This window comes from Salmo salar, chromosome ssa13 (genome assembly GCF_905237065.1).
Source record: "Salmo salar chromosome ssa13, Ssal_v3.1, whole genome shotgun sequence".
Taxonomy (NCBI): domain Eukaryota; kingdom Metazoa; phylum Chordata; class Actinopteri; order Salmoniformes; family Salmonidae; genus Salmo; species Salmo salar.
In genome coordinates this window covers 57418676-57440772 of record NC_059454.1, presented here as the reverse complement: position 1 = coordinate 57440772, position 22097 = coordinate 57418676, and the positions used below count along the sequence as shown (strand labels likewise).

The window sequence follows — 22097 nt, the reverse complement described above, 5'->3', positions numbered from 1 at the left end:
ATACAAATATGAAGATCCAGGGAAACAATAAAACATCAGAATTTAGCATGGGCACTTAAGCAAATTTGAAGCACACAAAACTAGAACATTTAGCAAGAAACTACAGTGGAGATAATCAGAGGGGAATCACATGACATCGGGTGATATACATTGCAGTCTAATCATAATATCTTATTAGGAATTGACTGAAAAGTACATATCCATCTGAGAAACACTGTCAGCATGTTCATTACAAAACCTATTAAAGGCAATAAATCAAATAAACAACATCAACAATCCCTCTTAATGTCTCACAATTGCTCAGATAAGGTGCTTTTTTCAACCAGCATGTTTGCACGTTGCATGTTTGATCCCAAGTAAACATCAGGCCTATGAGTGGTTGAAAGCATGATCGCATCACTACAGTTTCAGTCTCTCTCACCTTCTCCTCTTCGTCTGTGTGCTGGTCCACGGTACTCAGGGCGTTCTGCACGCGGGCCAGCCGAGAGGACAGACACAGCAGCAGGCTGACCACGCGTTCCAGGTCTCCGATGAACAGGCTGTAGCGCTCCAGCTCCACGGGCGTACATCGCTCCCGAACCAGGGCCTCCACGGCCTCGCCCCACACCCCATTCTCACGCATCTCCACCTGCAGGGCACCACAGGGCTCCTCCAGGGCCCGCAGGCGCTCCTCAATACACGCCACCAGCAGCCTCTGTAGGAAGGGGAGGGAATTGGTGAGTTTGAGAGAGAACATTATACATGACATTGTGCTTTTGGGCTCTTTGTGGTCAGCTCAAAACAAACAGGACATAAGATAAACTGTCAGACTCTTATCTGGCATCTCAATAATCAGGGCAGACTTCATCAGGTGATGCCAAACCTACTTAGTTAATAAACTACATCCAGATGATATTAAGATGACATCATCAACTGGCAGAGATAAAGTAAATCCACTTCTATTACAAAAAAAAAACATAATGCAGAGCTGAAAAGCAATAATGACCTTCTTCTCCGTGACATCCGCCTTGCTCAGTGGCTCTGGTTGGGGTTGGATTTGATCATCATCATCAGGAGATGTGGGAGGTGCTTCAGCATCATCCACTGTTTCAGAGCTTCAGGTAGAGAGAGAGCGGAAAAAGACACACGCATGATACTGATGATAGTGATGTATATGGATGAGATTAACCTTGAAAAGATGCTCATCGGTCTTTAGCCATGAGATTGTCTTTTACACGTGTCTCTTAATCTAACTGCAATTTGTAAGCAGATATCTAGGCGCGTTGACGTAACAGCAGGTAACATGGCACCTGCTGATCGAGGGTCTGGCCATCAGACACCTGAACCGGTGCAGTATAATGTGTCTAATGATGAGATAGTCACCTGTCTGCAGCATCTCTCTGCTCCTGCTTCTTCTTATAGTGCTCCTCCATCAGCAGAGTGTCCTCCGACAGTAGATGCTCCATTAGCATCAGCGCCGTCTTACGATTGGTCAACGGGTGCAGCACCCGAGCCAGCGATTGGTCCGCTGTGACCACCTCCTCCACCAGCTCCTCCCACTTTGACTCCTCTGTGGTTGGTGTCTTTTCTGGGCTCTCTGTCTCGCCTGCTGGGGTCTCCTCCTCCACCGCACCGGTTTCCTTTTCTTCCTCTGGTTGCTCGCCCTCCCCACTCTGGGAAGTGTCAGTGTCAGGGACTGGTGTGGTGGAGGAAATTGTAAGGGGCTCACAAGCTGCCGGAGCAGGGGCTAGATTTGGAGTTTCTCCCTTGGCCAGATAATCAGAAAGTGCTGAGTCCTCGCCCTTGTCTTTGCTCCCTGGTTCAGGTGGTATGATCCACAGAGTGGGGTCTGTGGTGACTCCACAGCTCAGGGAGACTTCTTGAGGGGACTTGGGACTCACACTGGGCTCGTCCACTGACTGCTCTCTCACCACAGAGTGGTGTAAAGGACGGGTGGTCTTCACTCTGCTGGAATGAGAAAGACATTCGAAAATTGAATTATTCAAATAATATCAACAGTGATAAATAGCCATTTATACAGTAACATTGATTTAAATGATGAGAATGTCGTATGCGGAGTGAGGGTCACTTTATCATTATATGGTCACCTACCTGGAGCCAGTCTTGCTCTCGCTAGTGCCCCTAGGATTGATGGGTATGGAGGGAGAAGTTGAGGTAGACTTGACCGCTCTCTCACTGGACTCCTGACCGTTATGGGACGGTGGGAGTGGGACGTCGCATAACGGTCGCATAGTGGTCTCGATCTCATCTTTAACGAGGGGGCCAAAGTCATATGATCTGGGGGAGCCATCTGAGCGAGTCCTGACCCGAGACGAGGTTCTCCATGCCGGGGAGACAGACTCACTAGACTCCCTGGTGCTTTTAGTCATCTCCTCTTTGTCTTCCTCGCTGCCCAGCTGTGGTGCAGATTCTTGCTTGAAGAGGGGCTTCCTCTTGGTCTGCCTCTGGGCTTTCTCCTGGCCCTCGCCGAAGAATGAGACGATCCTCTTCTCCTGGCCTGGTCCTGGGCCCATCTGCCTACTGCAGAGCTGGTCCAGCTGCTCAGAGCTCTTATTAAGGACCAGGGAGCGGCTGACCTGGGACATACCCAGCTCCTCCATGGACTTCCCCCGCTGGGCCACCACCCGGACCCGCTGACCCTCAGGGACCGACATGGCCTGGCCTCTCCTCATTACCACCGTCTCCTCATCTAATGGCCTCGGAGTCTGAGCACTGAAAAATAAGACAGAGATTGTGATGATATTCAGATGCTTTGGAGACTGACGTGTCAGTTTCCTTTCAGATATGGTATGTTCTTATCTTACCCAAATCATAGCTTATTAAAAAACACTAGTTTAGAAAAAGACTCCCTGAATATAGTTGTAATGTAGGTTTAATGCTTCTATCTTGATGTTATGTCTATATACTTCTCAGAATGGAATGTTGGTATGGTATACAGTGCCTTCAGAAAATATTCATACCCCTTGACTTATTCCACAATATGTTGTGTTACAGCCTGAATTCAAAATTCATTCAATATATTTTTTTCTCACCCATCTACACACAATACCCCATAATGACAAAGTGAAAACATGTTTTTAGACACATTTTTTTATTTTATTGAAATTAAATACTGAAATATCTAATTTACATACAGTGCCTTCGGAAAGTATTCAGACCACTTGACTTTTTCCACATTTTGATACGTTACAACCATATTCTAAAATTGATTACATAAAAATCTTCAGCAATCTACACACAATACCCCATAATGAAAAAGCGAAAACAGGTTATTAGAATCTTCTGCAAATGTATTAAAAATAAAAAACAGAAATACCTTATTTACATAAATATTCAGACCCTTTGCAATAAGACACAAAATTAAGGTAAAATGCATCCTGTTTCCATTGATCATCCTTGAGATGTTTCTACAACTTGATTGAAGTCCACCTGTGGTAAATTCAATTGATTGGACATGATTTGGAAAGGCACACACCTGTCTATATAAAGGTCCCACAGTTGACAGCGCATGTCAGAGCAAAAACCAAGCCATGAGGCCGAAGGAATTGTCCGTAGAGCTCCGAGACAGGATTGTGTCGCGGCACAACAACAAAAAAATTGTGCAAAGCCTTCATCAAGGCAAAGGGTGGCTACTTTGAAGAGTACAAAATATATTTTGATTTGTTGAACACTTTTTTGGTTACTACATGATTCCATATGTGTTATTTCATACTTGTGATGTCTTCACTATTATTCTACAATATAGAAAATAGTAAAAATAAAGAAAAACCCTGAAATTAGTAGGTGTGTCCAAACTTTTGATTACTGCATGTAAAATGTGATATTTGTATTATTTTATTTTTAATACATTTGCAAAGATTTCCAAAAAACTGTTTTTGCTTTGTCATTATGGGGTTTTGTGTGTATATTGATGAGGGGAAAAAAACGACTTAATACATTTTAGAATAAGGCTGTAACTTAACAAAATGTCGAAAAAGTCAAGGGGTCTGAATACTTTCCGTAGGCACTGTAAGTATTCATACCCCTGAGTTAATACATGTTAGAATCACCTTTGACAGCGATTACAGCTGTGTGCCTTTCAGGGTAAGTATCTATGACCTTTGCACACCTGGATTGTGCAATATTTGCACGTTATTATATTTTTAATTCTTCAAGTTCTGTTAAGTTGGTTGTTGATCATTGTTAGACAGCCATTTTCAAGTCTTGCCATAGATTTTCAAAACTGTAACTAGGCCTCTCAGGAACATTCAATGCCATCTTTGTAAGCAAATCCAGTGTACATTTTGTCTTGTGTTTTAGGTTATTGTCCTGCTGAAAGGTGAATTTGTCTCCAAGTGTCTGTTGGAAGGCAGACTGAACCAGGTTTTCCTCAAGGATTTTGCCTGTGGTTAGCTCTATTCAGTTTCTTTTTATCCTAAAAACACCCTAGTCCTTGCCGATGACAAGCATACACATAACATGATGCAGCCACCACCATGCTTGAAAATATGAAGAGTGGTACTTAGTGATGTGTTGGATTTGCCCAAAACATAACACTTTCTATTTAGGACAAAAGTTAATTTCTTTGCAGTTCTACTTTCGTGCCTTATTGCAAACAGGATGCATGTTTTGGAATATTTTTTAATCTGTACAGGCTTTCTTTTCACTCAGGTTAGTATTGTGGAGTAACTACAATGTTGTTGATGCATCCTCGGCAACTGAGTTAGGAAGAACGCCTGTATCTTTGTAGTGGCTGGGTGTATTGATACACCATCCAAAGTGTAATTAATAACTTCACCATGCTCAAATGGATATTCAATGTCTGTTTTTTTACCCATCTACCAATAAGTTTCCTTCTTTGCGAGGCATTGGAAAACCTCCCTGGTCTTTGTGGTCAAATTTGTGTATGAAATGCACTGCTCAACTGATGGACCTTACAGATAATTGTATGTGTGGGGTACAGAGATTAGGTAGTCATCCATGCAACTTATTATATGACTTGAACTTACACTACATAGCCAAAAGTATGTGGACATCTCATTCCAAAATCATGGGCATTAATATGGAGTTGGTCCTCCCTTTGCGGCTATAACATCCTGCACTCTCCTGGGAAAGCTTTCCACTAGATGTTGGAACATTGCTGTGTGGACTTGCTTCCATTCAGCCACAAGAGCATTAGTGAGGTCGGGCACTGATGTTGGGCAATTAAGCCTGGCTCGCAGTCGGCATTCCAATTCATCCCAAAGGTGTTCGATGGGGATGAGGTCAAGGCTCTGTGCAGGCAAGTAAAGTTATTCCACACTGATCTCGACAAACCATTTCTGTACGGACCTCGCTTTGAGCACGGGGGCATTGTCATGCTGAAACAGGAAATGGCCTTCCCCCAAACTGTTGCCACAAAGTTGGAAGCACAGAATCGTCTAGAATGTCATTGTATACCGCAGCGTTAAGATTTCCCTTTACTGGAACTAAGGGGCCTAGCCCGAACCATGAAAAACAGCCCCAGACCAATATTCCTCATCACCAATCTTTACAGTTGGCACTATGCATTCGGGCAGGTAGCGTTCTCCTGGAATCCGCCAAACCCAGATTGGTGAAGCGTGATTCATCAATCTAGAGAGCGTGTTTCCACTGCTCCAAAGTCCAATGGCGGCGAGCTTTACTCCACTCCAGCCGGCGCTTGGCATTGAACATGGTGATCTAAGGCTTGTGTGCGGCTGCTCGGCCATTGAAACCCATTTCATGGAGCTCCAGACGAACAGTTTTTCTGCTGATGTTGCTTCCAGATGCAGATTGGAACTCTGTAGTGAGTGTTGCAACCGAGGACAGACGATTTTTATGCGCTACAGCACTTGGCGCTCCCATTCTGTGAACTTGTGTGGCCTAACACTTCGCGGCTGAGCCGTTCTTGCTCCTAGACATTTCCACTTCACAATAACAGCACTTACAGTTGACAAGGGCAGCTCTAGCAGGGCAGAAATTTGATGAACTGACTTGTTGGAAAGGTGGTATCCTATGACAGTGCCACGTTGAAAGTCACTGAGCTCGTCAGTACGGGCCATTCTACTGCCAATGTTTATCTATGGAGATTGCGGGTGTGGCTGCAAAAGCTGAATCCACTCATTTTAAGGGGTGTCCACATTGTATTTAGGCTTGCCATAACAAAGGGGTTGAATACTTATTGACTCAAGACATTTCATCTTTTCATTTTTAATTAATTTGTAAACATTTCTAAAAACAATTCCACTTCGACATTATGGGGTATTGTGCGTAGGCCAGTGAAACACAATATCTCAATTGAATCAATTTTAAATTCAGGCTGTAACAACAAAATGTGGAAAAAGTCAAGGGGTGTGAATACTTTCTGAAGGCACTGTATGTGTTTTTCCGCAGTAAATCAAGTTTGAGCAAGCATCCGTGTACAACACACGGTTTACAGTAAATATTACAGGCACAGATACTCCCACATTCCCAATAAGCTAGTGAGGGCAACATACCTGGAAGTGTCCAAAGTATTAACTGGTGAGGGATCATTCATGTAGTTGTGACCCTGTAGCCAAACCCATACCAATAATCAACATTAATAACACTCTTTGAACATTTATTGTGGTACATTCAGAAAAGTGACACGGGCCTCTATAAAATTCTATGAAATTCTACAAATACCATTAAAGCCTGGTGAGTGAGGCTAGTGTTCTGATGATGATGAGGCTTACCTGAAATGCGTGGGGCGTTGAGGTGGAACGATTTCTGAAGAACTCAGGTGGTTCAGGCTGGTCCAGAAGACTTTCCACAGAGGCAGACTTCCCCTGAGAGGGGCTGGGTGACTCTCTCCAGCTGGCCTGTTGGGAATAACCTCGGGCCTGGGTGGAGTTGGAGCTGAACTGTGAGTACCTTATCGAGCTGGAGGTTGAGTCTAGGATGCGGCCAGCGGAGTGGGGCCTGTGCAGCTTCTTCTTGGGGCCTTCTTTATTCCCAGACTGAGGCCTGGGATCCCAGTCAAAAGGCTTCCCAGCCGTGGAGTGCCTCTGGCTGGGGACTTGAGAGACTTGAGGGGTGGGCTGCTGGGACTCAGCCACCTTGTGTCCCGTCTTGCGCTCCATGTAGGCCACCAGGGCCTTGTGCTGGAGGTTCTTCAGGGATGTCTTGGAGAGGCTGGAGGCAGACATGGCCCTGCCTCTGGTTTCAAACATCTGTCTCCTAGCTGCCACCAGGCCCTGTTCTCCCAGCTCCCCCTCCTCGCTTGAGAGCACTAGCAGGCCTCCTTCACTTTCGTTGCCCAGGGAACGGCAGGCTGTGTGGTGGGAGGGTGTGTCACCCAGCTGGTTCAGATTCTCCGGCTCGGAGTAGCACAGCTTCTTCTGCTCTGGAGTCAGGCGCTTCCTTCCCCTGATTCGAGCCACCTGAGGTTGGGCAACGTTCGCTGGTCTCCCGTTTTCCTTTTCACTGTCCTTTACCACCAGGCTCTCTTTCACTTTCTCAACCTCCTTCACCGTTTCCTTTATGTTCTCCTCATCTGTCCCCTCAGAATGTGTTGGGGAGGGGGTGAGTGTGTCTGTTGAGGTCTCAGAGTCCTGTGAAGAGGAGACAGTGTGAAGTACTGTGGGCCTGAGCTCAGGCCTCTGCCTCACTCTGTGGGGCCAGGACAGCTGCAGGTCCCTCCTCTTAAAGGAGGTCTCCCTGAGCACCTTAGACTGGGCGTCCTTCAGTTTCTCCTTGTAGTACTTCTTGAAGGAGTCATCCAGGGTGTTGCTGGGGTGGGAGGTAGCCTCCACTCTCTCTTCCTTGGATGTTTCACCCTGTGGTGTCGTATCACTACAGTTAATGGGGGTTGTGTTCAGGCCTGCATCTTTCACACTGACCTCAATGTCCTTTTTGGGCTTGTGCAAACTCAGCGCCACCCTGTTGGCTCCAGTGAGGTGGTACAGAAGCGGGGTGGTTTCCTTGTTGATTTTTTTGCTGGCAACGTCTCCTAACGGCTGCCTCCTCCCTCTCTTGACCTGTTTGTCTCTCTTGTGGTGGTTGGCCTGCTCCATGCTGATTGGAGGAGGGACTACCAGGTTATGGAAGTTTGATAATGGAGGACAGTTCTCCTCTGGGCCGCAGTAGAAGATGTGGTGGTTGGGGCTGTGATGCCTGCCGATCTCTCTGCTCTGGACCTTGTGACTTTGCTCTAAGGCATCGAAACTGCACGAGCCCTGGTTTGAAATGTGAGAGGGGCCGTATGAAATTCTACTCTGAATCAGTTTCTCCTCATCTTGACTCTTGGTGTAAAACTCCCTGTCGTTGGTTGTTGCGGTGTCATGGGTGCTGTGGTGCATCAGTTGGGTGTTCCTGAACATGTTGTCCATGGTGTTGTGTGAACTCTCCCTCTCCACCAGCCTGTGGGTCTCCACTGGCACTGGCACAGGGCTCTCACTGCCCACCTCTGGCACACACAGAGAGCCATGCTTCACACTGGACTTACAAACACCTGTAACGAAGTAGAACTGGCCATGGTGCTGGATGCTGCTGTTGACCATGTTCTGTGCCACATGCCAGGGGCTGGCGGACCGCTGCTGCTCCGGCATGAGGGAGCCGTGGGCCAAGTGCGCCCTCTTGCGCTGACCCTCCAAGTGCCCGCCATCGCCGCTACCAGACTGCTGTTTGGGGTGCTCAGGCTGACTCGTGCGAGGGGGTGATCGGCTTAAGATGTTTGCTGACTTTTGTTGCTCAGTGTTATTAACTGTGTGGTCAGGGTCCACTGGGTCCCTGTGATAGGGCTGTGAGGCCCGGCGGCCATAGACTAGGTCAGGCTTGAGACAGGCAGCATCAGAATTATTTGTCTGGGGCTGTGGAGGTGGCCTGTCTGCCAGCTGGCCCTCGGGGCCATGCTGTGCCCTGCAGTTCTCCAAGTTCCTGGTGGCTATGAAGCTGTCCAGGCGGGCGGGGGGTGGAGGCGGCAGGGGAGGAGGGGGCGGTAGCGTTTCCTGATTCTGATTACAGTACTGTGAAGCATTCAGGCAGCCATCGTTGTGGCGGTACTGGTTTGAGATGGCTTCCACCGAGCGGTAGAGCTGATCCATGCTCTTGGCGTCAGAGTCGAGGACGTTGGGGTGGTAGATGGCCTTCACATACTTCAGGTCTGTGTAGTGCAGGCTGTGGTGCTGGAGGTCGTCTGAAAGGAGGGGGGACGGATATTCCGGGGCACTGGAGCCCCCAGAGAAGGAGCTGTAGGCTGAGTCTCCCTTGCCGTGCTGGTGGGTGATCTGGTCGATGCTGCTGGTGGACTTGGCTGGGGAGAGCCGACTCAATGGTAGGCTCAGAGGGTGCAGGTCCAGGTTGCTCATTCTCTCAAAGTGGAAATTATAGGAATCCATCTGGCAGTGGAAACTGAAGCGTGGACCCAGGTGAAATGGGAGTGATACGGACACATTTAGCTTAATCTTTCACTTCTGAGAATTCAGGTCATTTTCTGCCTTCTTTTCTAAGCTTCTTCAGTAGTCTGCTTTTTCAATAACTCCTAAAAAATATGAAAAAACAAAACACATTGGTTATATTAATAGAGATAAAATGTATTTATCATGCTCCATTTTCTCCTCCTAGAGCTGGGAGTCAAAAACCCAACCTAAATATGCTGTAGCTTTTTCCTGCCAATGAAAATGTATAGGAAATGGGGCATGCAGCATGTGCTGCTTTCTCAGCGAGTATAGCTGACTGCGTTGACTATTAATACTATGTTTGTGTTAGATTATCATCATGGCATGTCTACTTGGACAACAACACTCAACACCGACCTACTAGATCAAAGGTACAGCCACGGAACCTTTCAGCTAAATGCAATTAAGAAATTCTCAGAGTATTCTTACAACTATTTCTCTCTAAATAGATTTTTGGAATTTCTGACATCTGCAATGCTGCATGACCTCTCTGGTTAGTGAGAGGTGGAAATCTAAGTTCCACACCTGACAAAAATGTGTCCTTTCCAAGTGCTAATGTACTGGGGGGTATCTGTAATAATATAAATGTGATTTCACCGTTCACTCCATTGATCTGGAATTTCTCACGAGAAAGACTTGCCCACTGCCCACACTGGTCCACTGTCAGGTCGAGGGCATTTCCATGTAAAAGGACCCATGAGCACCAACATGTGAAGTTCATAGGAGCATTGGTTATCGAATGGGGTGGCAAATTGGGTGTCAAATGAAAGCTATGAGTCCATATGTTTGATCAATTAAGGCATATATACATTTTTCAATTGTTTTCCATCCTAAAAATGTAATAAGCAAAGGCTTTGATTTATTGTCAGACAGATATAAAATCTGTCTTATAAAACATTTACCAGAAAAAGTCTTAAAAAAGGTATTACAGAAGATATACATTAAAACACAATAATAATGAAGAAAGACCCCTGCCAGCTAATATCAACACTTACATTTAGTTTAGGAGATTTTTTTCTGCATTCTCTAAGTTTAAGAAACATTGACTTGAAATACTGTTACCAAAAACCCACATAAATGAGAAAATGTCTTAAAGATATCTCCCTCATGAGGAGGGAGGATAATGAAAGTTCACAGAAGTAACAAGTAAAGGTAGACCTACCAATTAGTTAGTGTTTTTACTAATATCAATTTTGTTTAGGAATTATTAAGTGATTCAAACTCAAAATTATGTTACCAAATCGGTGACAGAATTTCAGAAAAATCAGTAAGACAATTTCTGCAACTGAATTGGCTACAATGGGAAATCATAGTAGTTACAAACAGTTGGGTCACCTGCTACATTTCTCCCTTCCACTGGCATAGTGCACAAAACTTGAAAGAAATAAGCTTTTTGTGCGTATGGAACATTTCTGGGATCTTTTATTTCAGCTTATGAAACATGGGACCACTTTACATGTTGCGTTTCTTTTTTTGTTCAGTATACATTCAAACGCGAGGTGTCATGTTATAGCTGACACCCCATTCTTTCTGCAGACATCTTTGACTCTTAATTCGGCATACACTTTATGTGAAAAATCTGAGTCAACACAATTCTGCTACTGTAGAATTGTCCATGACTTCAACTATTAAGGTCTCTAATGGCACTAAGGCCTGAGTTAGGAGGGCTCAGCCTCAGAGGAGAATAGGCCTTTTCTTGGCTAATCACGGAAATGGAGGGCTGGGAATTTAAATATCAGCAATTAAGCACAAGAGGCTAACAAAAGAACAGTTCTACTGCTTTTTTTGCAATGCAAAGATATTGACTGCATATTTTTTCCTATTGCAAATGTTTTTCACAGGAAAACAAAATGTATTGCAAGTATAATTGTAAGGAAATGTGTAAAAAAGTATCAAATAAAACATTTGGAACAACATCTATGGGTTTAATGGAAAACCTACATACAGCATGGAACACCTGTTAGAGGTGCCTGTGGAACCAGACCCCTTAATTAGAACCTTGAGGTGCACGTTGCACTGCTCCAAAAATGCCCGGAATTCCATATACATTTTGCAGACATATTTGAGGATTAGTCATGTGCTAACTTTTTTTTAATGGATTATCCAGCACTGGAACACTGAATGTAGCACTGTGTGTTGGCTTAACTCATCAGGAAACCAACCAGGCACATACACTGAATGTGTTTGAATGACTTGACAAATAGTATGTTTCATTTAGGTCTGATCTAAGGTTCTAAACACCAAACACCGCATAATAGCACAATTGGTTAGGCACCCGTAAAACGGCAGCCATTTCTTCCGGCGCCATCTTAATCCAACATTATATCATATGTTGGGTGTTTGTTTGGTGTTTGTTAAAAGAAAAGCTTTAAAATGTAAATATTGTGGTTTATATGTCATGGTTGAATCGTCATCTTCAATAACAACTTGAATTAATAATTTCATGCGGACCTTGTTTGTAACGGAAGAGGGAGTCTGATTTAACTAGGTTTAGTACAGTGAAACTTGTCTTTCTGCCAAAATTGGTGTTTAGAATACAGTTTTACCCAACATCAAAATATGATACGAAGTCCATCAACAGGAAGCTGTAATGGTGGGTGATAGTAGATTTTAAGAAGAAAGCTGAAAGCAGGCCTCTGGTGATTAGTTTCCCTCCAGGAGGTGCATACCTGTCACGCATACACACAGATCAGTGTAGCCAACACAAAGACAAGCCAATGAGCTCCACAGTCCTTGATGCCGAACAGGTTTCACTCTCTCGTGGGCCAACACAGACATACACAAACAAATTGGTCAAATACCAACCATTTAAGATGGCTGAGGTAGCTCTGTTCCAAGCCGCATTGTACCAGAAACTACAGTGACCATTCTGAGACCTTCAACAACCAAGTGTTACAGATCTCCCCCTTGTCCCCTGGTTGGGAGCTGATGAAAATATGAAAACCTCCAGCTACCATGCACACTGACGTCCCAGGTCTAGTTAGTGATGTTAAAAGTTTTTTTTTTCATGTGTTGTAAAGGTACACCTGATTCTCCATGTGCAGCGGCTGCCAGGCTTCTATCATTGAACTGCTAGCTAGAGCACACTAACAGGGGAACTACAGGGGAGTGCTCATTTGGAAGTGATGGGGAAGCCAGTCAGTGGCAAAATGTACAGAGAACAGAGAGAGAAATTCCCAGACAAATACACTCACACCATTATTACAGCAAACTACACCAGAAAACTGAACTGGTTGGCTGGATAAACCATCACATAGGCTAGTGACTACTATTAGAGTCAAATCAACTCATACCAACAGGCCTAAGTGGAATACATTTTTAAGAGTACCACAAGGAAACTTGTAAGCAGCAACTTACCAAATCCTTTGACAAAGTTGTTGGTATGAGAGCTCACACTTTTGATTCCACATGAAATTAAAAAAAAAAAAATATTTCCAAGTTAGCACTTGACTTTAAGATACAATTCAGATAGCTTTAGTAGTAATCTACTGGTGAATCTATTGGTGAAAGAAGGACCAAAACAAGTTACCAGGAGGAAATGTAAAGTTCCAGTGAGTCCTTCTCCCCCAAGACCAAGACAGGAGGCGGCTATTGCATGCCTGTGACGTCCGTCCGCCTAGCTGATGAACAATGAGCACCGCAGATAGTTAGTGCCGTAAAAAAAAAGGAAAAAAAGGGCCTCGCATTCCTGGCTGGCTTCAAAGAAAGACAGTGCCCGGGCACCATTCATTCCCAGGGTCCTCGGCACATGGAGAGCAGCCAAGCAGCAGGGGTGGGTGCTGCTCTCAACCCTAAACACTCACAAAGACGGACAAGCCAGGGACCCCACCTTTTCCCTCCTCGCCCCTCTACTGCAGGCCCCAACTACCCAAACATTGGTCTTCATTTCCAAAACCTTGGGCCAAGAAGGTAGTTGTGTCTCACTTGTTTCAGTGCAGGACATTCCATTTTACTCCAATCTCATTATGTTGACTTCTTTAAAAAACAGACTAAGGTCATGGAGATGTTATGACATTTCACAACAAAGACATTATGTTTGATTGGCTTAAGGCATAGTGCCTGAGGGCATTTCCATGTAAAAGAACCCATGAGCACCAAAGTGAAGTTCATAGGAGCATGTCAAATTGGGTGTCAAATGAAAGCTAAGAGTCTAGATGTTTGGGAAATGAAAGCATTGATACATTTTTCAACCATTTTCCATCCCAAAAAAATGTAAGGCTTTGATTTCTGAATAAATGGATGAAAAAGGGGTCTTGGAAAGCCTCTACCAGAAAAAGTATATCAGAAATACATCAAAACACAATGTTGGACGTAAAGACCCCTGCCAACTAATATGAACACATATTTTGGGGGGGAGAACATTTTTACCATCTGTAAGTTTAAGAAATATTGCCTTGTGCCATCAAATTCCGTTACCAAAAACCCACATATCTTTAAGATATTTTCTAATTTCTCTCTCTCGTGAGGGAGGATAATGAAAGTTCACAGAAGTTACAAGTAACGATTGACCTACCAATTAGTTATAGTGATTTTACGGATATCAATTTTGTTTATGAATTATTAAGTGATTAAAACTTGTAAATCCGTTACGAAATTGGTAACGGAATTACCAAAACATCCGTAACAGAATTAATGTTGGCTACAATGGGAAATCATAGTAGTCACAAACCACAGTTGGGTCACCTGTTACTGTCCTCCTTTCCACTGGCATACTGTTATGTTCAGCTGGCCTTGATGTTGATGTTAACGTCCACAGACGGACCGGACCATATCATAGACGTATGTTCCACAAGTTTGTATAGTACAGAACAGCGAGTGGCACAGTAGAGTACAGTAAAATACAGTACAGTGAGTACAGTCCATACATTACAATACAGTACAATAAAGAAAGGTAAAGTATAACACAGTACAGTATATTGTACTTGACTGTACTTTACTCTACTGCACTGAACTCTACTGTGCTCTGATGTGGTGTGCTGTGATGTCCAAACTTGTGAAACATGAGAATGACATTCAGATCCACTTACTGTAGTTCAATAACCAAAAGAGATTTTTCAAACTCAAGGTGTCATGTCATAGTTGACACCCCCATTCTTTCTGTAGAAATCTTTGAATCTTAATTAGGCGCAGATATTTAACAGAGTGTTTGGAAAAAATTGTCACATAAAAACCTGAGAGAGATTTTACCGGAATTCCGTTACCAAAGTTTGCATCTGCGCAGTTCTTTCACTAAATTAGTTTGTGTAAAATGTTCAGTGCAAATTGTTAAAGGTAGTGCTTAGATTTGTATGGTATGTTACACTTTGGAAACAATATTTTTGTTTGGCATACATTTGAAAGTAAAAAAAAATTGTCAAAGAATAATTCCGTTACCATGGAATTGCCCCTGACTGGAATTGCCCGACTACTAGGCCTGTTTCACCTGTAGTGGTGTTTTCCTGTAAGATACAGTATAGACCTGTATTTCCCTGATGATCACTTGGCCATTGTGCTTTATGTTATGGGCTGGTTCATGCTGGAAGCGTCTGGTCTGAGGTGTTAGGTGCTCTGTTGTTAATGTCAAATCTTTGACCTGCTGCCATTCCCACCTGCCAGCCCACTGAATGAGTCACAAAGTGCTTAGAGATGGGCAAGCAACACAGGAGAGAAGGGCTATTCTTAACACCACTCGGACACTCCCCACTGAGCCACAGTGCTGAATCCAACATCTACATGTTGTTTTTGTATATTTGTGCACATGACTAATTGTATTGACTATTGACACCCATACAAAATGGACACGTGAAGGGCAAGCTTAAGCGATGCAGTCGTTTAAGACCGTACATTGACTTGATGTGCCTGATATGTCAGCTATACCATATGTGGCATCATTAAGAACAGATTTAGCCTAACATGGTAACAAACAATTTTCTACCTGGCAACTAATCTCCATTTTCCCCAATCATATACAGGCATTCAATAAGGGAAAAGAGAGAAAGAGAAAGCAAGAGTTTAAAGTCATTGTTTTAAAATACTTAGTTGGGAGGTGCCAGGGTTAAAATCTCAGTAAGAAGATTTGATTGCTAGGCCGAGCAGGGCGGAATTCCACCAGTGTATTTCAGGCTTTCATAGGTACTTATTCTTCCAGCGTGACCTCAATTTTAATGCCACGAGACCAGACCACCAGGAGCTCGGCATGCACTCTCTACCAGGCTGATGTCATCGAAGACAGCTAAGTGCACTAGTATTGACTCCAGTGATGCGACACCTGAGGATGACTGGATGAACTGCTGCTGACCGATAAGATGTCCTAACGGGACCAGATCGTGTGAATTACAGGGTGATTTTCAAATGTAAGGCAGTCCTATAGGTCTATGCTATGTAATTGGAGACACCCTGAGGATCCAAGCATCTATATGGCATGTAGGCTGCTTCAACTCAGCTCAGGTTACTTCTGCAAGCCAAAGAACAGAAGTTGGAAGGCTTCTGGGCTCTAAATTTGCACATGCCCTCTCCAGCCGAGGGGCACATGGAGCACCAGATTACACAAGCAAGTAAAGAGAGTTTTGCTCCACCGACACAAACAAAACATCTGACTACAGCCTGAGGTGTCTGTCAGTTGAAGCTACTTTAACTTGTTTTGAAAGCTTATAGGCCTAGGTCGAGGATGGGCCCAACAACTGTGGCCTCAGAATTGGGTGGAAACAGAAAATGAATGACACGGCAAGAGACACAGAAAGATAGAGAAATGGATAGTGGAACGCAGACTTTTCCGTCCTGTTAAAACCCAGTTCTAGGACTTTTCTCAAGGTCCCAGGGTAAGAGAGAATTTCACTGTTGAGACTGATCAAACAAACATTAAGAGGAAGAGCTTTTTGAAAAGGTGGAGAGGTTTTGGATAGGGGTAATTGCATAGGGGTAATTCCATGGTCCAACTGAATTACGCTGATTTTATGTTTTAAAATGTATGCCAAACAAAACCATACAACACTATGCACAAGCACTATGTTGAACAATTTACACATAAAATTGAACAAAAACACATTTACTGGAAGAACTGTGCAGACGCAGTTTGGTGACAGAATTACGGTAAAAGGGGACTACGGGTGAGCAGCAACATGTGAGGACGCGTTTTCTCTGTGCTCTGATCCAGGGCGAACAATTTACTATTAATACTTGACCAACACCTCCCCCACCGTGTTCATTTTGTAACATTTAATTTTACTAATCTGGCATTTATTTCTGAAAATGTTGGCCTTTTAATTGTAAAATGTCAAGACAACAACAGCCGCGGGCCACAAAGGAGCAGGCTTCTCCTGAAGCCTTGGGCTCATCTGATCCCCCCGACCTAGCCATGGTAATGGCGGCTATCATTAAATCTGAACAGACTGTGCTGGCTAAGGCGGAGTCATTATCCACTGACCTATCTGCACAAATAGCTATTCTCGCCACCGAGGTCAACATAAAGATCGACTCCGTTAACGAAGACTTGGCGAGACATGACACCCGTCTGAATAGCCTGGAAGATGGCGCAAATATTTACCCCGACAAAATGTTGACACTGAAAGAGCAAGTCACCCGGCTATCATCAGATGTCGTCAAACTCACTTCTTTATAATCACAGCACAAAAGGCTTATAGGGCAGTATGAGCCACAGTCTAGGGGATTCTTGAATTGTTTTAAGCAAAAATAGGTTGTTCAACAGGAAATTCTAGGCCTCGATTACGCCCCCACCCTTGACTGTGCGCACAGAAACATACAGTCCACATCGAAGAATGGGGAGCCGCCCAGACCCATAGTAGTTCAATTCCACTACCTTCAGGAGAAGGAGGATGTCTTCCGTAAGGCAGCGCGAGCGGCTCCCATCACCCTCGACCACCAGAATATTTGCATTTACCCAGACTACGCAGTGGCAGTCATGAAGAAGAGGTCACCCTTCAACGTCAGGGGTACATCCGGTCCTCCACTTCACCCGCCTCCTCAAGTTTATTTTTTGTGAAGAAGAAAGAGGGAGGTCTGCGCCCGTGTATTGACTATCGGGGTCTGAACCAGATCACTGTGAGGTATAGTTACCCGCTACCGCTCATAGCCACAGCGATTGAGTCAATGCACGGGGCGCACTTCTTCACCAAACTAGATCTCAGGAGCGCTTACAGCCTGGTGCGTATCCGGGAAGGAGACGAGTGGAAGACGGCCTTCACTACCACCTCAGGGCACTATGAGTACCTCGTCATGCCGTACGGGTTGATGAATGCCTCAGTCTTCCAAGCCTTTGTAGACGAGATTTTCAGGGACCTGCACAGGCAGGGTGTATATTGATGACATTTTGATATACTCCGCTGCACGCGCCGAGCATGTGTTCCTGGTGCGCAGGGTGCTTGGTCGCCTGTTGGAGCATGACCTGCACGTCAAGGCTGAGAAATGCCTGTTCTTCCAGCAGTCCGTCTCCTTCCTAGGGTATCGCATTTCCACCTCAGGGGTGGAGATGGAGAGTGACCGCATTTCAGCCGTGCGTAATTGGCCGACTCCCACCACGGTAAAGGAGTTGCAGCGGTTCTTAGGGTTTGCCAACTACTACCGGAGGTTTATCCAGGGTTTTGGTCAGGTTCCCATTACCTCACTGCTGAAGGGGGGCCCGGTACACTTGCAGTGGTCAGCTGAGGTGGACAGGGCTTTTAGTCACCTGAGGGCTCTGATTACCTCGGCTCCCATGCTGGCCCTTCTGGATCCCTCTTTGGCGTTCATAGTGGAGGTGGATAGGAGCTGTGGGATAGGAGCTGTGCTCTCTCAGCGCTCGGGTACGCCCCTAAAGCTCCGCCCCTGTGCCTTCTTCTCGAAGTGGCTCAGCCCGGCGGAGCGAAACTATGACGTGGGGGACCGGGAGCAGTTGGCTGTCGTCAAGGCTTTGAAGGCGTGGAGACATTGGCTTGAGAGGGCTAGACAACCTTTTCTCATCTGGACTGACCACCGTAATCTGGAGTACATCCGGGCGGCGAGGAGACTGAACCCTCGCCAGGCAAGGTGGGCCATGTTTTTTACCATTTTGTGTTTACCCTTTCCTACAGACCAGGCTCCCAGAACGTGATGGCAGACGCATTGTCTCGGCTGTATGACACAGAGGAGCGGCCCATGGATCCCACTCCCATACTCCCCGCCTCCTGCCTGGTGGCGCCGGTGGTGTGGGAGCTGAACACGGACATTGAGCAGGCATTACGTGCAGAGCACGCTCCCGTTCAGTGTCCCGCTGGGCGTCTGTACGTCCTGTCTGCTGTTCGTGACCGGTTGATCTATTGGGCCCACACGTCACCCTCCTCTGGTCATCCTGGGATCGGTCAGACAGTGCGCTGTTTGAGCGAGAGGTACTGGTGACCTACCTTGGCTAAGGACGTGAGGGTTTATGTTTCCTCCTGCTCGGTGTGCGCCCAGTGTAAGGCTCCTAGGCACCTGCCCAGCTACACCCCTTACCCGTTCCACTAAGGCCTTGATCACACCTGTTGGTGGATTTTCTGACCAATCTTCCACTCTCGTTGTGGATCGTTTCTCTAAGTCCTATCGTCTCCTCCCTCTGCCCGGTCTCCCTACGGCCCTACAGACTGCGGAGGCCTTGTTTACACACGTCTTCCGGCACAGCGGGGTGCCTGAGGATATAGTGTCTGATCGAGGTCCCCAGTTCACGTCTAGGGTCTGGAAGGCGTTCATGGAACTTCTGGGGGTCTCGATCAGCCTTACTTCAGGGTTTCACCCCGAGAGTAATGGGCAGGTGGAGAGAGTAAACCAGGATGTGGGCAGGTTTTTGCGGTCCTATTGCCTGGACCGGCCAGGGGAGTGGGCGGCGTTCGTGCCCTGGGCTGAGATGGCACAGAACTCGCTTCGCCACTCCTCCACTAACCTCTCTCCCTTCCAGTGCGTACTGGGGTACCAGCCGGTTCTGGCGCCTTGGCATCAGAGTCAGACCGAGGTTCCTGCGGTGGACGATTGGTTCAGGCTCGCAGAGGAGACATGGGAGGCTGTCCGTGTTCACCTTCAGCAGGCCGTGACGCGCCAAAAGGAGAACGCAGATCGCCACCGCAGTGGACCGGGTCTGGCTCTCGACCCGAAACCTGCCCCTCCGCCTGCCCTGCCCGGAAGCTTGGTCCTTGGTTTGTGAGGCCATTTAAAGTCCTGAGGAGAGTGAACAAGGTTTGTTATAGGTTACAACTTCCACCCGATTACCGTATTAACCCCTCGTACCATGTGTCTCTCCTCAGGCCGGTGGTGGCTGGTCCGCTCCAGGAGTCTGAGGTGCAGGAGGTTCCTCCGCCCCCTCTGGACATTCGGGGGGCCCCGGCGTACTCCGTTCGCTCCATACTGGATTCAAGGCGTCGGGTGAGGGGCCTTCAGTATCTCGTGGAGTGGGAGGGGTACAGTCCGGAGGAGAGGTGCTGGGTTCCGGTCAAGGACGTGTTGGACCCTTCAATGCTGCAGGAGTTCCACCGTCTTCATCCGGATCGCCCTGTGCCTCGCCCTCCGGGGTACTGAGCGAGTCGGTCCCTCTCCTTGTTCGGGCGACGTTTGGCGGTCGACGCCACCGGTCTTCTAGCCATCGCCGATCCACCTTTAATTTTCCATTTTTTTTGTCTTGTCTTCCCACACATCTGGTTTCAATCCCATCAATTACATGTTGTGTATTTAACCCTCTGTTCCCCACATGTCCTTGTCCGGTATTGTTGATTGTAAGAGTTTGTGCACGTTATATCTGGCGTGCAAAGGGTTTCGTCCCATTGTATTTGTTTGTTTTTGTTCACGGTGATTTTTATTATTAAACTGCACCGTTGTAACACAGTCTTTGCTCTCCTGCGCCTGACTTCTCTGCTGACAGTACGCACGCATTACACATACACTCCATTAGTATTTGGTAGCATTGCCTTTAAACTGTTTAACTTGGGTGAAACGTTTCGGGTAGCCTTCCACAAGCTTCCCACAATAAGTTGGGTGAATTTTGGCCCATTCCTCCTGACAGGGCTGGTGTAACTGGCTCAGGTTTGTAGGACCTTGCTCGCACACACTTTTTCAGTTTTGCCCACAAATTTTCTATAGGACTGAGGTCAGGGCTTTGTGATGGCCACTCCAATACCTTGACTTTGTTGTCCTTAAGTCATTTTACCACAACTTTGGAAGTATGCTTGGGGTCATTGTCCATTTGGAAGACCCATTTCGACCAAGCTTTAACTTCCTGACTGATGTCTTGAGATGTTGCTTCAATATATTCACATCATTTTCCGCCCTCATGATGCCATCTATTTTGTGAAATGCACCAGTCCCTCCTGCAGCAAAGCACACGCACAACATGATGCTGCCACCCCCGTGCTTCATGATGCTGCCACCCCCGTGCCTGCAAGATTCCCCCTTTTTCCTTCAAACATAATGATGGTCATTATGGCCAAACAGTTCTATTTTTGTTTCATCAGACCAGAGGACATTTCTCCAAAAAGTACTATCTTTGTCCCAATGTGCAGTTGCAAATCGTAGTCTGGCTTTTTTATGGCGGTTTTGGAGCAGTGGCTTCTTCCTTGCTGAGCGGCCTTTCAGGTTGTGTCGATATAGGACTTGTTTTACTGTGGATATAGATACTTTTGTACCGGTTTCCTCCAGCATCTTCACAAGGTCCTTTGCTGTTGTTCTGGGATTGATTTGTACTTTTCGCACCAAAGTACGTTCATCTCTAGGAAACAGAACGTGTCTCCTTCCTGAGCGGTATGACGGCTGCGTGGTCCCATGGTGTTTATACTTGTGTACTATTGTTTGTACAGATGAACCAGACTTGTGGAGGTCTACAATATTTTTCTGAGGTCTTGGCTGATTTCTTTTGATTTTCCCATGATGTCAAGCAAAGAGGCACTGAGTTTGAAGGTAGGCCTTGAAATACATCCACAGGTAGACCTCCAATTGACTCAAATTATGTCAATTAGCCTATCAGAAGCTTCTAAAGCCATGACATTTTCTGGGATTTTCCAAGCTGTTTAACCTCTTATGGATAGGGGGCAGTATTTTCACGGCTGGATAAAAAACGTACCCGATTTAATCTGGTTACTAATCCTACCCAGTAACTAGAATATGCATATACTTATTATATATGGATAGAAAACACCCTAAAGTTTCTAAAACTGTTTGAATGGTGTCTGTGAGTATAACAGAACTCAAATGGCAGGTCAAAACCTGAGAGATTCCTTTACAGGAAGTGGCCTGTCTGACCATTTCTGGAACTTCTTTGTCATCTCTATCTTTTACTAAGGATCTCTGCTCTAACGTGACACTTCCTACGTCGTCCATGGGCGCTCAGAGCCCGGGAAAAACCTGAATGTCGTCATCCCAGCCCCAGGCTGAAACACATTATCGCCTTTCTCAAGTGGCCGATCAAGGGACTGTGGGCTTAGGCGCGTGACCTGGCCGCCCCCGTCTTTGTGATTTTTTCCTCTGTTTGCCGAAAAGGAGATTCCCGGTCGGAATATTATCGCTTTTCTACGAGAAAAATGGCATAAAAATTGATTTTAAACAGCGGTTGACATGCTTCGAAGTACGGTAATGGAATATTTAGAATTTTTTTGTCATGAATTGCGCCATGCGCGCGACCCTTCTTTACAATTTCGGATAGTGTCTGGAACGCACGAACAAAACGCCGCTATTCGGATATAACGATGGATTATTTTGGACCAAACCAACATTTGTTATTGAAGTAGCAGT

The 22097-nt window shown here is 45.8% G+C and overlaps 1 protein-coding gene across 4 annotated transcripts in view; it reads right to left on the bottom strand.

Annotated features, from left to right (window-relative positions):
• shroom1 (shroom family member 1) overlaps positions 1–22097 on the bottom strand; it is a 45815-nt gene that overhangs the window by 3099 nt on the left and 20619 nt on the right. The window contains exons 1-8 of one of the 4 annotated variants that reach the window (XM_014136805.2): positions 12928–13457; positions 12756–12793; positions 6696–9481; positions 6477–6529; positions 2092–2712; positions 1363–1947; positions 986–1094; positions 422–694 (exon numbers count right to left, since the gene is read on the bottom strand). In XM_014136805.2, coding sequence (XP_013992280.2) covers positions 422–694; positions 986–1094; positions 1363–1947; positions 2092–2712; positions 6477–6529; positions 6696–9338 — 4284 coding nt within the window. In that variant the 5' untranslated portion in view covers positions 9339–9481; positions 12756–12793; positions 12928–13457. Of the gene's footprint in view, positions 1–421; positions 695–985; positions 1095–1362; positions 1948–2091; positions 2713–6476; positions 6530–6695; positions 9482–12755; positions 13475–22097 lie in introns of those variants that run through there. The other 3 variants (XM_045693400.1, XM_014136804.2, XM_014136803.2) reach the window with 3 other exon arrangements.